The following is a 13,779-nucleotide window of genomic DNA, read 5'->3' as shown; positions in this document are numbered from 1 at the left end:
ACAAGTAATTGAGCTCCCACCTACCACATGGCGGGGGGGGGGGGCGGGGGGAGGTCCCAGGTTTGGTGTCTGGGGCCTCCTGGGGAAGATGGGCAAAACAGCAAGCTGACCCGGAGGGTAAATGCAGCAAACTGATGCAAAAAGAAGACGCAACAAGAGACACAAGGAAAAGGTAATGAGAGTCACAACAAAGAAGGGAGCAGGAAGCAGATTTGGTCCAGTGGTTAGGGCGTCCGCCTACCATATGGGAGGTCCAAGGTTCAAACCCAGGGACCCCTGACCCGTGTGATGAGCTGGCCCACGCGCAGTGCTGATGCACACAAAGAGTGCCCTGCCACGCAGGGGTGTCCCCCATGTAGGGGAGCCCCACGCGCAAGGAGTGCGCCCCGTAGGAGAGCTGCTCAGCATGGAAAAAGTGCAGCCTGCCCAGGAGTGGTGCTGCACACACGGAGAGCTGATGCAGCAAGATGACTCAACCAAAAGAGACACAGATTCCCAGTGCTGCTGACAAGAATATAAGTGGACACAGAAGAACACACAGCGAATGGACACAGAGAGTAGACAACTGGGGCGGGGGGGGGTTAGGGGTGGGGAAGGGGAGAGAAATTAATTAAAAAAAGAAGGGAGCGGAGGTGGTTCAAGTGATTAGGCGCTTCCCTCCCAAATCAGAGGTCCCATGTTCCGTTGTTTCTGGACACAGCAAATGCAAACAACAAGGTGGTAGGGAAAAATAAATAAAATACATCTTTAAAAAAATAAAAGACCAATACATACAATTTTTTAAAACATCCATACAATTTTGAAGCCAAATGTCTATGAGAATTTATTCTATGTAAATTCTTTGTAAAGAATGAACATGCCACACCGACCTCAAGTATTTGCATGCCGCTAAGTCATTGTCAGTTTATGGTATTACAGTTACTTGTTTAAAGCCCTTAATTAATTAATTATATATGTATAAATATAATTCTGAAATAAAATGTTTTCACATTAAAAACAATAACTAAGAAGAAGTGGGAACTCAGTTTAACTCGAGCAGGCAGGCACTCATCAGTCTTTCACAACCTGCTTAATACATTGGGGGGTGGGAAGTGGGTTTGGATGGGAGAGACCTGTCCTCAGCTGAGGAGAGGGGAAAGGACCTCCCTGAGAGAAAGGCCCAGGTGAGGGGCAGGGCCGGCCTCTCCTCGCATCGGAGGAGGCAGCAGGACACACAGCTGCCTCCAAGCTGGAGCAGCACTGCCAGCCGAGGCACGGCGGGAGCCCTGGCCCTGGCCTGTCCGCCCGCCCTCCCTCGCCTGCCCTCCCACTCCCTCCCTCCCTGGCTCTGCTTAGCCCCGGGCAGCTTTCTGTCTTTGCCCGTTTCCCCCTATCGAGTTCTTAGAAGGCCAGCAGCTAGCGGCCTTGGGCAACAGGGCCAGGCCTTACCTTCAGGTAACTTCCCTTCCAAGTGCAGGGTCCTAGAGGAGGGGAGGAAGAACGAGAGTGGGTAAGAATCACAGTGTCCCTGGGGAGTTGACAAGAGGGGTCTTCCCAAGCAAAGCCCACTAGGCCCCCTTCCAAGTAGGTTTCCAGGTGGTTTCTTCTACGTAAATCACCAGAGATTTCTGGGAGTCCAGACCTCTGCCCACAGCAGAAGGCCCCTGCTCAAGGGCGGCCCACCCAGAGGCTTGTGAAGCACCCCGGCCCACGCAATGCCTGTTAGAGGTGGAGGGAACTACACTGGACTCGCCAAGGTTTTCTGCCTTTGAAGGTGTAATATGAGACTGGTGGGAGAATATTTTTCAAATACAAATTGATTTTTTTCCCCCTGATAGTGACATTTCTTTTTCCCTCTTTAACTCTCCTTTCCCCAGGGCAAAGGCAGTCATCCCCGACTCCCTTCCAGCTTTGCTGTTTTGAAAGCTGGGGGATGGAGAAAGATGGGATGGGCAGTGGGGAGTGGATGTGGCTTAAGCAGTTGAGTGCCCACCTCACACACAGGAGGTCCTGGGTTCAGTTCCCAGTGCCTCCTAAAGAAGACAAACAGCAACGTGCAGACACTGAGCAAAAACAAAGAGCAAAAAAACCAAACAAAAAAATCTGAGCAGGGAGTGCACGTGGCTCAAGCAGCTGAGTGCCCGCCTCCCGTATGGGAGGTCCCTGGTTTGGTTCCTGGTGCCTTCTAAAGGAAAAAAACCAAACAGACAATGAACAAAAACAATGAGCAAACAGATGAGGGAGCATCTAAGGGGGGAAAAAAGATGGCATCGGGAATTCTAGATCCAGCTGTGCCTGCCCCAGCACACAGATGCACGTGCCTTAATAGGAAAAGGGATTTTTAGAGCAGAGTCAAAGAAGAGAAGGTGAGAGAGAGCTGATAAATGTATAGAGCTGACTCCCTGGCAGAGCCCCGAGAAGGAGAAAAACCTGAAAGAGGATGCTGGGATCGCGAGGAGAGAGGTGACTCTGCCCTGTTCTCTGGACAGAGCCCAGGGGCATTTTCCGAGTTTGAAGTGGTCAAGGTTTCTCTCAGTTGGGAACGCAGGATCTAGATTAAGGAATGAGGTGGTCCTGGGGACACACAACTCAAAACAGAACCACAGAGGAGTGGGCCTGAGAAGGGCCTGGGGTTGGGAAGGGAGCCCTGGACCCAGGAGCAGGAAGGGGCCTTTCTGTGGAGAGGAATCAGGAGGACAAGAAGCAGTGGCCAGGGAAAGAGGAAGGAGGATAAATTCCAGGGAGTGACAGGCAGGGTCAAGAGCCACAGAGAGGTCTGGAAGAAGCCTAATGGCTCCGGCAGCCAGGAGGCCACTGTCACCGTAGAGAAGATAGTTTTTTTTTTTTTAAGATTTTAAAATTTTATTTATTTCTCTCTCCTCCCCCCGCCCCCAGCCCCAGTTGTCTCTTCTCTGTATCTATTTGCTGCGTGTTCTTTGCCCGCTTCTGTTATTGGCAGCAGCACGGGAATCTGTGTTTCTTTTTGTTGCGTCATCTTGCCGTGTCAGCTCTCCGTGTGGGCGGCGCCATTCCTGGGCAGGCTGCACTTTCTTTCGCGCTGGGCAGCTCTCCTCATGGGGCGCACCCCTTGCGCGTGGGGCTCCCCTACGCGGGGGACACCCCTGCGTGGCAGGGCACTCCTTGCGCGCATCAGCACTGCGCATGGGCCAGCTCCACATGGGTCAAGGAGGCCCGGGGTTTGAACTGTGGACCTCCCATGTGGTAGATGGACGCCCTATTCACTGGGCCAAGTCCGCTTCCCAAGAAGACAGTTAGTAGGCTAAGGAGGGTGGAAGGCAGGTCCAGAGGGAAGGAAGGACGGGCTGGGAGGTGACCGGCTGGGCCTCTAGGAGGGGAGAAGAATGGAGAGAGCCACCGAGGCCCGAAGGCGGCTTGCGCCTGCCTCGCGAGGGGCTCCCAGAGGTGACCACAGATGACATGAAACAGCCTCTGGGCTGCCCTCTCCAGCTCTTGCGGCAGTCATGGCGGTCAGCCAGTGTGTCCCTGGTGTGTCTGTGCGCTTTGGGTGGCTGGGCAGAGGTGCTCTCCAGGGAGCTTCTGCAGGGAGCCCACACGACCACCCATCGGACAAGAGTACAGGAGAAAGGGCCGACTCCTGGTGAGCTCACCCGAGGCAGAGGGAGGAGGTGGAGGCCGTGTCCCACCCCACTGCTTGCTTCTGGATCCCTGCTCCCCCTGGGTGTGTGTGTGTGTGTGAGCATGTTAATTTTCTATACGGAAAAAATGGACAAAAATATCTATGGAGAAGTATTTAACTGCAATAAACTGGCCTCATGTGGCCCATGTCAGAAAAAAAAAAAGAGAGAATGCAAGGGCCAGAACAAGGGCACTTGAAAAGGGAGGGAGGGAAGAGGAAAACATGGACCCTTCTCTGTTAGATGTCTTATTTCATCTAATTTCCTCAAACCCATCTACAGGCTCGGTGTGACTATTTCTCATCTCTCAGATGACAAAACTAAGATGCAAAGAGGTGAATTGATGGCCTCCCAGACACACAGCTACTTACTAACGGAAAGTGGCGATGAGGGCTGCGCAAACCACTCCACTGCCATGGTGAACAGAGGCGGTCAGACTCAATGACGAATGAGGTGGATTCCCAGGCCCCGTGTTTCACTGTTTTAGTCTGAGAATGCTGGGCATCTTTAGAGGAAGGTTATCAAATAAGTCCTTCACTTCGCATTGCCCCTTTCCTTCCTCCTTGGTTGGGACAGGGTCACCACCCTACTGACGCTGAGGCCCAGGAGAAGTGCCTCCCCAGAGGAGAGGAAACGTGGTCTAAGCTTGAATGACCCTGTGTAGGACACATTCAATCTTTTTACCAATAAAATGGAGATAAATGTCTGTAAAATAGGTGGGCTGTGAAGAACAAATGAGATTTCATATTATATATGTATATCCTCCTCACCCACCCCCCCCAAATTTGAGGTAACGTACAAAATGCACAATGTCAGGTAACAAAATAAGTGAAACTCAGGGGAGGAAAAAGAAGATAAAGCCCAGAGGGACACTGATTTACAGAACTCACGCCTTCAAGTCTTGTGCAATTGTTACAAGGGGTTGCAAATTTGGCCCTAACAGCTTTCTGCAGCCAAAGCAAAGAAGGAAATAAAATTGGCTACCTTGGGAAGTAGATGTGGCTCATGTGACTGGGCTCTTGTCTACCATCTAGGAGGTCCAGGGTTCAATTCCCAGGGCCTCCTGGTAAAGATAAGCTGACCTTTGTGGCAAGCTGGCCCAAGTGGCAAGCTGGCCTACGCAAAGTGCTGGCCCAGAGAGAGTGCTGGCCTTGCAAGATGACATAACAAAAAGAGACACAGAGGAGAGACAATAAGAGATAAAGTAGACCAGGGAGCTGAGGTGGCACAAGAGATTATGCACCTCTCTCCCTCTCTGAAAGGTCCCAGGATGGGTTCCCAGTGCTGCCTAAAGAGAAAACAAGCAGACACAGAAGAATGAACAGCAAATGGACACAGAGCAGACAGTGACACAAAACAAGGGGGGGGGGATAAATTAATTAATTAAAAACAAAAAGGGCTACCTCATTTCGGTACCTGTAGGGTGGAAAACTTCAGCTTTTAGGGGGCCAGCATTCCTACAAATAAGATTTGAGGGAAATTTCCCCACAGGAGGCACATGGTGAGACAGAGAGAGCAACCTGGCCAATGACAGGTAAAGAAGAATTCACTGGAAAGTTTCACAGGGATCAGAGGATGAGTGGGGAAGCACTTCAGAAACCGGAAACCCTAAGCCAATGAACAAGCCCCCTCCTACCTCCATCCCCCAGGATCCTACCTTGCAGCTGCATAGAGCGCAACATGGTTGACGTGGCCACTTACTCCCCACGCGTCGAAAGTCACCACCTGGAGAGAAGCACAGGGCTTTGACTCGTGACCGCCTTGCTCATAAAGTGGGAATGCCCTCCACTTCCAAGGGACTGTCCCTGTTTGTTTAGGAAGGAAGGGAGCCAGCGGGACTCTGGAGCTCTCCAGTCCTGATACGCCTGGACTGCATCTGAGCAGCCCAGTGTCAGTGGTGTGTGACGACTGACTTGGCTGAGGTTCCGTGGAGGTTACTGTTCACGCTTGCTCCAGGCCAGTGGAGCAGAGCGGAATTCAGCTATGACTGAAACCTGGGTTCCGAATATCAGAATATATCTGCTTGGCCATCAGGGCACTGTTTTCCCGGATGGCTGCTGCATGAACTCGGGGCGCACAGATGCTGCCTGGTTTATGTGGTTTCTTTTCCTCATGCCAAACTGAGCATGTGAAAAGTTTTGAGGGATGATGTCTACATGGTGTCTCTGAGGTAAAATGAAGTTAAATATCTGTAGAAGAGGGTGGTTGTGAAGAACAAATGAGATTTCATAGCATGTGTATATATCCTGAAAAGCGGCTATTGGTTTACAGATTGCTTGTTTCCATTTCCACAGATCTGTGTATCTAGTTTCTCACATTTCATTTCTGCACATGGATTTTAAAAGGTAACCATTTTTTCTAGCTGGGAGGAAGAATGAAGCTGACACACGGTGCCAGGACAGAGAAGAGTCCTGGCAGGGGTCCCTTGGGCCCATCTGTATCTCCACCCTCTTGTGATCTGTGAGTGAGCCAGTCACGTGCCCCATTTTGACTGTAGGTTTCAGCTGTTTTCTGTCATCTGAAAACAAAAATGGCTGACGAATGCACGGGTGGAAATGTGCTCTTAAGAAAGGTCTAACTGGGAAACGGACTTTGGCCCAGTGGTTAGGGCGTCCGTCTACCATATGGGAGGTCCGCGGTTCAAACCCCGGGCCTCCTTGACCCGTGTGGAGCTGGCCATGCGCAGTGCTGATGCGCGCAAGGAGTGCCGTGCCACGCAAGGGTGTCCCCCGCGTGGGGGAGCCCCACGCACAAGGAGTGCGCCCGTGAGGAAAGCCGCCCAGCGTGAAAAGAAAGAGCAGCCTGCCCAGGAATGGCGCCGCCCACACTTCCTGTGCCGCTGATGACAACAGAAGCGGACAAAGAAACAAGACGCAGCAAATAGACACCAAGAACAGACAACCAGGGGAGGGGGGGGAATTAAATAAATAAATAAATAAATCTTTAAAAAAAAAAAAGAAAAAAAGAAAGGTCTAACTAATCGATCCACTCGTGAAGTCATCACTGATAAAAACGAAATATATTTTTCCGCCAGGAGGATTTGTATTAGAATGAGGATTAATCAAAACTTAAACCAAAGAAATGGAGCTTTAAATAGTGGAATTTTAGACACCTACTATATTAGTCAGCGAAGGGGTGCTGATGGAAAGTTCCAGAAATCTGTTGGCTTTTAAAAGGGTGTTTATTTGGGGTAGAAGCTTACAGTTACAAGGTCCTGAAGAGTCCAACTCAAGTTTGCTTTCTCACCAAAGTCAGCTGCCACATGTTGAAGCAAGATGGTTGCTGACCTCTGCCTGGTCTCAGGAATTCCTCTATCAGAATCTGGCATAGGCTCATTTCTCTCCAGGCCTTCTCAGCTGCTCAGCTGCTCTGTTCTCTTCAGCTGCAAACTATCAGGTGAATGTCTCATCTTTTCCCGGGGCTTTAGCTGTTTGAGCCTCCGTTCTGTCACCTCTGGCATCTATGGCACTCTCTCACTCTTTCCGTGTGCTGTCTTTAGTGAGTGTCTTTATATCAGCCCATCAAGGGGGAGGGGATTCAGCCTGTGTTATGCCTCACTGATGTAGTGCAATCAGAAGTCCTAAACTGATTTTATAAAGTAAACCTGAATCCTTTGAATTTAATACAATCAAAGGGTATCTGTAGCAGTTTGATATGGTTATGAATTCCAAAAATAGATATTGGATTATATTTGTAATCTGGTCTGCACCCGGGCGTAATTAAGTTATGATTAGGGCTTTGATTGGGCGACGTCATTAGGGCATTGAATCCCCGCGCCTTGGTGGGTGGGGACTCACAGATAAAAGACATGGTGAAAGACAGAGGTGAGGGTTTTTCATGTTGGAGTTTTGATGTTGGAGTTTGATGCTGAATTCTTAAACTGTAGCCCCAGGTAGTAAGCACACAGAGGAAAGAGAAGCAAGCCCCAGGAAGAGAGGAACCCTGAACCCAGAGAGAAGCAAGACCCTGAAAGGGGGGAACCCAGGAAGCCTGAACCCTCGTAGACATTGGCAGCCATCTTGCTCCAACACGTGAAAATAGACTTTGGTGAGGGATGTAACTTATGCTTTATGGCCTGGTATCTGTAAGCTCCTACCCCAAATAAATACCCTTTATAAAAACCAACCAATTTCTGGTATTTTGCATCTGCACCCCTTGGCTGATTAATACAGTATCACACTTAGAGGAATATATTAGTTTATAAACATAATCTTTCTCTTTTGGGAATTCACAAATAATCTCAAACTGCCACACCCATGAAGGTTTTTTTGGACAGGTAGACAGTGAGCCTCCTTGGCAGCCTTAAAATCTTCCGTCTTCTGGCTAAGACGGTACTCTTGATTCTGGTAGAGCTGAGAAGGATGTTACTAGGCTTGTCTACCTTTGCAAGTAAATGCAAAATAGAATCTCCACTATTGTTCTAAAGTTTTCCCCTGGAATAATGATGCTGTTTCCACCGAATTGTATACTTGAAGGTGGTTAGAATGGGAAAGCTTATGTTGTATATCTGTTACTGCAATAAAAACAAAAAACAATGATGTTCTAATTGTGACTAGACTCTTCTCCCTGCAGTGGGCTTGAAATTTTCCATATGGTATCTGGAGTGAGAATTGAGGATTAAAATGCTACATTCACTACTTGCCTACCTTGGGCAAGCTGCTCGGCCTCTGAAAACCTCAATGTCCTCAGTGTAAAAATGAGAATGATAATGACATTTACCTCTGAAGTTAAAATGATGCTCTAAGTGTGAAAATGTTTGTCAAGAGTGCAGTTTTTGGGGAGGGGATGTGGCTCAACCAATTGGGCATCCAACTACCACATGGGAGGTCTCGGGTTCGGATCCCGATGCCTCATAAAGAAGACAAGCACTTGCTCCGAGAGCTAGATGGCGCGCCCCATTGCAATGAGCAGATGCCTAAAGGAGCAGATGCCACAGCCAGCAGATGCTGCAGCCCACGGGAAGCAGGTGTGGCTCAGGCCACTGGGCACTCGCCTCCCACGTGGGAGGTCCCGGGTTTAGTTCCTGGTGCCTTCTGGAGAACGCGAATGAACAGACAGACAAAGAGAACCATCTGGGGAGGGGGGATAAATTAAAAATAAATAAAAGTAAAAAATAAATCTTTTAAAAACTGCAATTTTGTACAAGTGTGTCATAGTGCAGTGTCTGGTGACTTGCATTTTAAGGGGGCAGGACAGAGGTGGGGGGGAGGGCAATAATTAAAGAGGATGCAGTTTGGAACACTCCTCTACCTGAGCACTGATTCATTGAGCTACACACTCTTAACACCGACCTAGAAGGTAATGGAAAGGTGCCTCTGCTCCTCAGTAGGTTTAACAGAGAGCACTGGAGGTCTTGGCTCTTTACGGAGTGGCCTTTGGAAAGGACTGTGGCAGTGGGAGGGCAGCCACAGCCAAGGCGGCAGAAACCCACTGGCAGGACGGGTTCCCAGGCTGTCCACTGGGGGCGCTGTTTCCTTACCAGGTTGATGCTGTTAGCTTCTATGTGCAGGAGGAGAACGCTGGCCACGTGCCCAGTGTCCCATTGCACACCTGGGTCATCTGGGAAACACCTGGAAGGGAGAAGAACAACTTAAGACCTTTTCTAATCAGGCACCAAACTCTCCCCAAGCTCCAGGAAGGGTGTCTGGTTTTGGGGCACGAGGCAGGGGAAGCCCCCCCTATTCTTAAAGCACTTTAGATGTCAGTTAAAGAGATAAGATTTACAAGCAGGAAACAATTAGATATCAAGGTACAATTCCACACAATCTGCTTTGGGAGCTTTGGGTGGCTCTTGTGGCTGAGGGGAAGGAATAGTGAGACAAGGCTCTGTCCACAAATGGGAGGACGGATGTGTCAGAGACACACTTGCCCACGAGGCAGACTCACATACTTTTTTTTAAAGATTTTTTAATTTATTTCTCTCCACCCCCCACCCCCCAGTTGTCTGCTCTTTCTGTCCATTCGCTGTGTGTTCCTCTGTGTCCACTTGTACTGTTGTCAGCGGCACCGGGAATCTGTGTCTCTTTTTATTGCATCATCTTGCTGTGTCAGCTCTTGTGTGTGCGGCACCACTCACGGGCAGGCTGCCCTTTTTTCATGCTGGGTGGCTCTCCTTATGAGGTGTACTCCTTGCGCGTGGGGCTCCCCTACGCAGGGGACACCCCTGCATGGCACACTCCTGAGTGCATCAGCACTGCGCATGGGCCAGCTCACCATACAGGTCAGGATGCACCGGGTTTGGACCCTGGACCTCCCATATGGTAGGCGGATGCTCTATCTGTTGAGTCAAATCTGCTTCCTTCATACACTCTTTGTAAGAATGACGGTAACAGCCCTTTGATAAAAAGTACAAATGTGCATCCCTTCATTTGACGTCACGAAGACCTCTTGAAGGAGTTTAGAAATGAAGTTCTAAGGCTGCTTACTAGGTTCCTAGGTGGATTTGACCCAGGTTTTCTGACTGCAAAGGCAAGATGTCCGAGTGCCAGGGAGCCACCAGGGCAGAGCTGCACCCTATTGCTGGTCTCGGAAGTACAGGTCTCCACTAGATCACTGTGGCCCTGGGTCTCCTCAGACCTGTCTCCCTCTCCTGGCTGACGTTCTTCGGGTCCTTTTTTTTTTGGTGCCTGGATCTATTGCATCAGCTGAGACGAGGCCCCCCCTTTTGGGGAGATGATTCATAGTCTCACAGATTTCCCTCGCTCCTCTGCTCAGATCCTCTGGCAACACGGGTCACGCTCCTGTGAGGACACATGGGCTCTGTCCTCGCAATGCGGGAGGCCCAAACTTCTCTACGTAAAGGCTGTTAAGTGACCGTCTTCAGACTTGAGGCAAAGGAGAGTCACTGGAGGTTTCTGAGCAGGAACACAACAAGAGCCTCAGCAGTAAATAAAGGAGTTCTTGGTGTCCCTAGCTACCTCCACCAAGGTCCTAGGCTGCTCGCTGTAGAGGGCAGCTTTTTACTCTCCAGAGCACAGTCCTGTTGTCCTGTCAGCCAGTCCATGTGTTTCCCATGGTGGTGAGCAAGGCCCACGGCTCGCCCAGGGGGAAAAGGATAGGGAGAAAGTAGGGACCAGTACGAAGTCCAGTCAGTTGCCCTGGAAACAGAGCTGACTAGGGTGGGAGTGGACTTGACCTGCTGAGCTCAGGCTGCTGAAGGAGAACCCCTGGGGAGCCAAGAGCCATGTTTCTGTTCCCAGCCTGCGAGTGTGTCAGGTCGTCACTCGTGCAGGCTGGACATCCCCATGTGTTCACGGGGGTCTTCAGCACACAAGATGGGGAAAGGGGCTGCTGGCGCCTGCCAATTCTTGGTGCTGAAGTGTGGAAAGAGAATCCCAGAAGGGCGAGAAGCGCCTCGCTGCCTTTCATTGCTCCTCCCAGAACCAGGATCTGCCCTTCTCCGGAAGCTCACCTAGAGGGAGGTTCACAGGAAGAAATGTTACTCCTTTCTTGCCTGGTGACCTGGTAAAGAGGCCAATTACTCAGGGGACCCTGGACTGTAAAGAACCCCTTGCTCGCCTGATACAGCTGTGTGGTGTTCAGGTTGTGCTTCTCCCTTCCAGGTGTTTGCCAGATGACCCAGGATAAAGTCCAACGTCCTCTTGGTCAGGTATTCAAGATTTCCCAAAATCTGTCCACTGACTTTGATCCACTTCATTTCTCTTTATTTATTTGAGAGATCAAGTGAGATAACACACGGGAAAGCACTTAAAAACTGTAAGGAGATATGCAAATGTCCAAGTTGTGACTATTCAAATTTGTAGTCAGAAACAAAAATACAGGTTACCAGGGGCCCGGGAGAGGGTAAGGAAGGGGGAGGTAATGCTTAATGGGTACAGAGTTGCTGCTTGGGGTGATGGAAAAGTTTTGATAACAGAAAACAGACAGTAGCACAACCTTGTGAATGGAATTAACACTGCTGAATTATATATTTGAATGTGGTTAAGAGGGGAAATTTTAGGTTGTATATATATTTCTAGAATAATAAAAATACAATACCATAGGACTGGAAAACACAAACCATGAGCCCTAATGTAAACTATGAACTCTAGTTAATAGCATAATTATAATAATATCGTTTCACCACTTGTAACAAAGCTATCACATTAATGCAAAAAAAAGGGGGGGGTGGCTGTATGGGAACTCTGTATTTGCGGCATGATTTTTTGTACACCTATAATTTCTTTTTTAAAATTACATATAAAAACGAAGAATGATCTTTGGTACATAACATAACAAGGATGAACTCGAAGACGTTGAGTGAAATAAACACAAAGGACAGGTATTGTATGATTCCACTTACATGCAGTAACTAGAATATGCAAATTCTCATCTTCAGAGGTGGAGTGCCAGCTACCAGTGGCGGGGAGGGGAACGATGAGGTCCTGCATCAGGGAGCTGAGCTTCTGCTTGAGGTGATGGAGTGTTTTGGCAATGGATGGTGGTGATGATAATAATGTTGTGAATGTGAGAAATGGCACTAAATCATAAGCTAAGGAGTGGCTGAGATGGGAACTTTTATGTTGTGTGTATTTTACCACAATTAAAAAACTAGAGAGACTAAAGAGATGGGACAACTTGATGTAATATATGATCCTGGATTGCAACTAATAATGGAGGAGAAAAATGTCCCCAAAGGGCATTATTGAGACCACTGAAAAAATGGAAATATGGACTGTATGCTTTGTATAAATGTTAAATTTCTTGAACTTGGGAAGCAGATTTGGCTCACCTGATAGAGCATCCGCTTACCACATGGGAGGTCCAGGGTTCAAACCCAGGGCCTCCGGACCCGTGTGGAGCTGGCCCATGCACAGCTAATGCACACAAGGAGTGCCATGCCACACAGGGGTGTCCCCCATGTAGGGGAGCCCCACATGCAAGAAGTGCGCCCCCATAAGGAGAGCCACCCTGCACGAGAAAAGCGCAGCCTGCCCAGGAGTGGTGCCACACACATGGAGAGCTGGTGCAGTAAGATGATGCAACAAAAAGAGACACAGATTCCCGGTGCCACTGACAAGAGTGCAGGCGGACAAAAAAGAACATGCAGCGAATGGACACAGAGAACAGACTATGGGGCTCGGGGGGGATGGGGAGAGAAATAAATAAAAATAAATCTTTAAAAAAGAAATTTCTTGAACTTGATAGCTGTATTTAAGGTGGTTACACTAGCGTCTTTGTCCTTAGGAAATGAAGATGGAAGTGTGAAGTGTTAGAGGAGTATGATCCTAGCAAGACTACTCTAAAATGTTCAGAAAATAGACAAATGATAGTTATAAGATAGATGTATATATAGAAAGATGATAGATTAGATACAGAGATGATAGATATATAGACAGACAGATAGACAATGATATATGTTACAAAATGCTAATAGCTGGTATATTTGGATAGCTACATTTAGGTTATATTGGAATTCCATGTTAGCTTGTTTTTTTGCACCTTTCCTGTAGTTTGATGTAATTTCAAAATTAAAAGTTTTAATAATTTTAAAAAAGTAGTGCTGTTATTGCTTATTAGTTTAATTTAAGCCCCTTCAAAAAATTAAAGGGAAGCAGATGTGACTCAACCAGTTGGGCACCCACCTACCACATGGGAAGCCCCAGGTTCAGGTTCTGGTGCCTCCTGAATAAGACAAGCAGATGCCATATGTGCTGCAACAAGCCAGACGCCACAACAAGCAGATGCCACAAGCCAGCAGATGCCGTAGCTCACAGGAGTGGAGGTGGCTCAGGCCACTGGGCACTCGCCTCCTGTGTGGGAGGTCCCGGGTTCGGTTCCCAGTGCTTCCTGGAGAAGTCCAGCAAACAATGGACAGACAGATGAGAGAACCATCTGGGGGAGGGAGGGACAAATAAATAAATCTTTAAAAAAAAAAAAAAAAGAACGAAACCTCCCATTTTCCTGTCTAGAAGTCCCCTGTAGAGCTCTTTCCTGATTTCTTTCATTGGTTTTAAAGTGGGATATAGGCATCCAGGAGGTGCATAAGATGATCCACTAGGGTAAAGCAAGAAAACACCAGAATTTCTATTTAAATATATATTCATTTGTTTTCTATTTTGTACCTATTTTATAAGGTATCATATACTAATATAGTTTTACACATATGTAACTTATAAATAAATAAGCCTACAAATAAGGAGGG

General features: G+C 48.4%; 1 protein-coding gene across 7 annotated transcripts in view; it reads right to left on the bottom strand.

Annotated features, from left to right (window-relative positions):
- Positions 1-13,779, bottom strand: part of PIGL (phosphatidylinositol glycan anchor biosynthesis class L) — a 116,392-nt gene that overhangs the window by 39,792 nt on the left and 62,821 nt on the right. For all 7 annotated transcript variants that reach the window (XR_011646768.1, XR_009182300.2, XM_071210293.1 and 4 more), the window contains 3 exons: positions 9,115-9,205; positions 5,293-5,360; positions 1,429-1,460 (listed from right to left, as the gene is read on the bottom strand). Coding sequence is in view for 5 of the 7 variants with exons in the window: in XM_071210293.1 (XP_071066394.1) it covers positions 1,429-1,460; positions 5,293-5,360; positions 9,115-9,205 (191 nt within the window). In the remaining 2 variants the exon portion in view is untranslated. The remainder of the gene's footprint in view (positions 1-1,428; positions 1,461-5,292; positions 5,361-9,114; positions 9,206-13,779) is intronic.

This window comes from Dasypus novemcinctus, chromosome 21 (assembly GCF_030445035.2).
Source record: "Dasypus novemcinctus isolate mDasNov1 chromosome 21, mDasNov1.1.hap2, whole genome shotgun sequence".
Classification (NCBI taxonomy): Eukaryota; Metazoa; Chordata; class Mammalia; order Cingulata; family Dasypodidae; genus Dasypus; species Dasypus novemcinctus.
The sequence above is the reverse complement of the archived record's forward strand: the minus strand, read 5'-3'. Positions and strand labels throughout refer to the sequence as shown.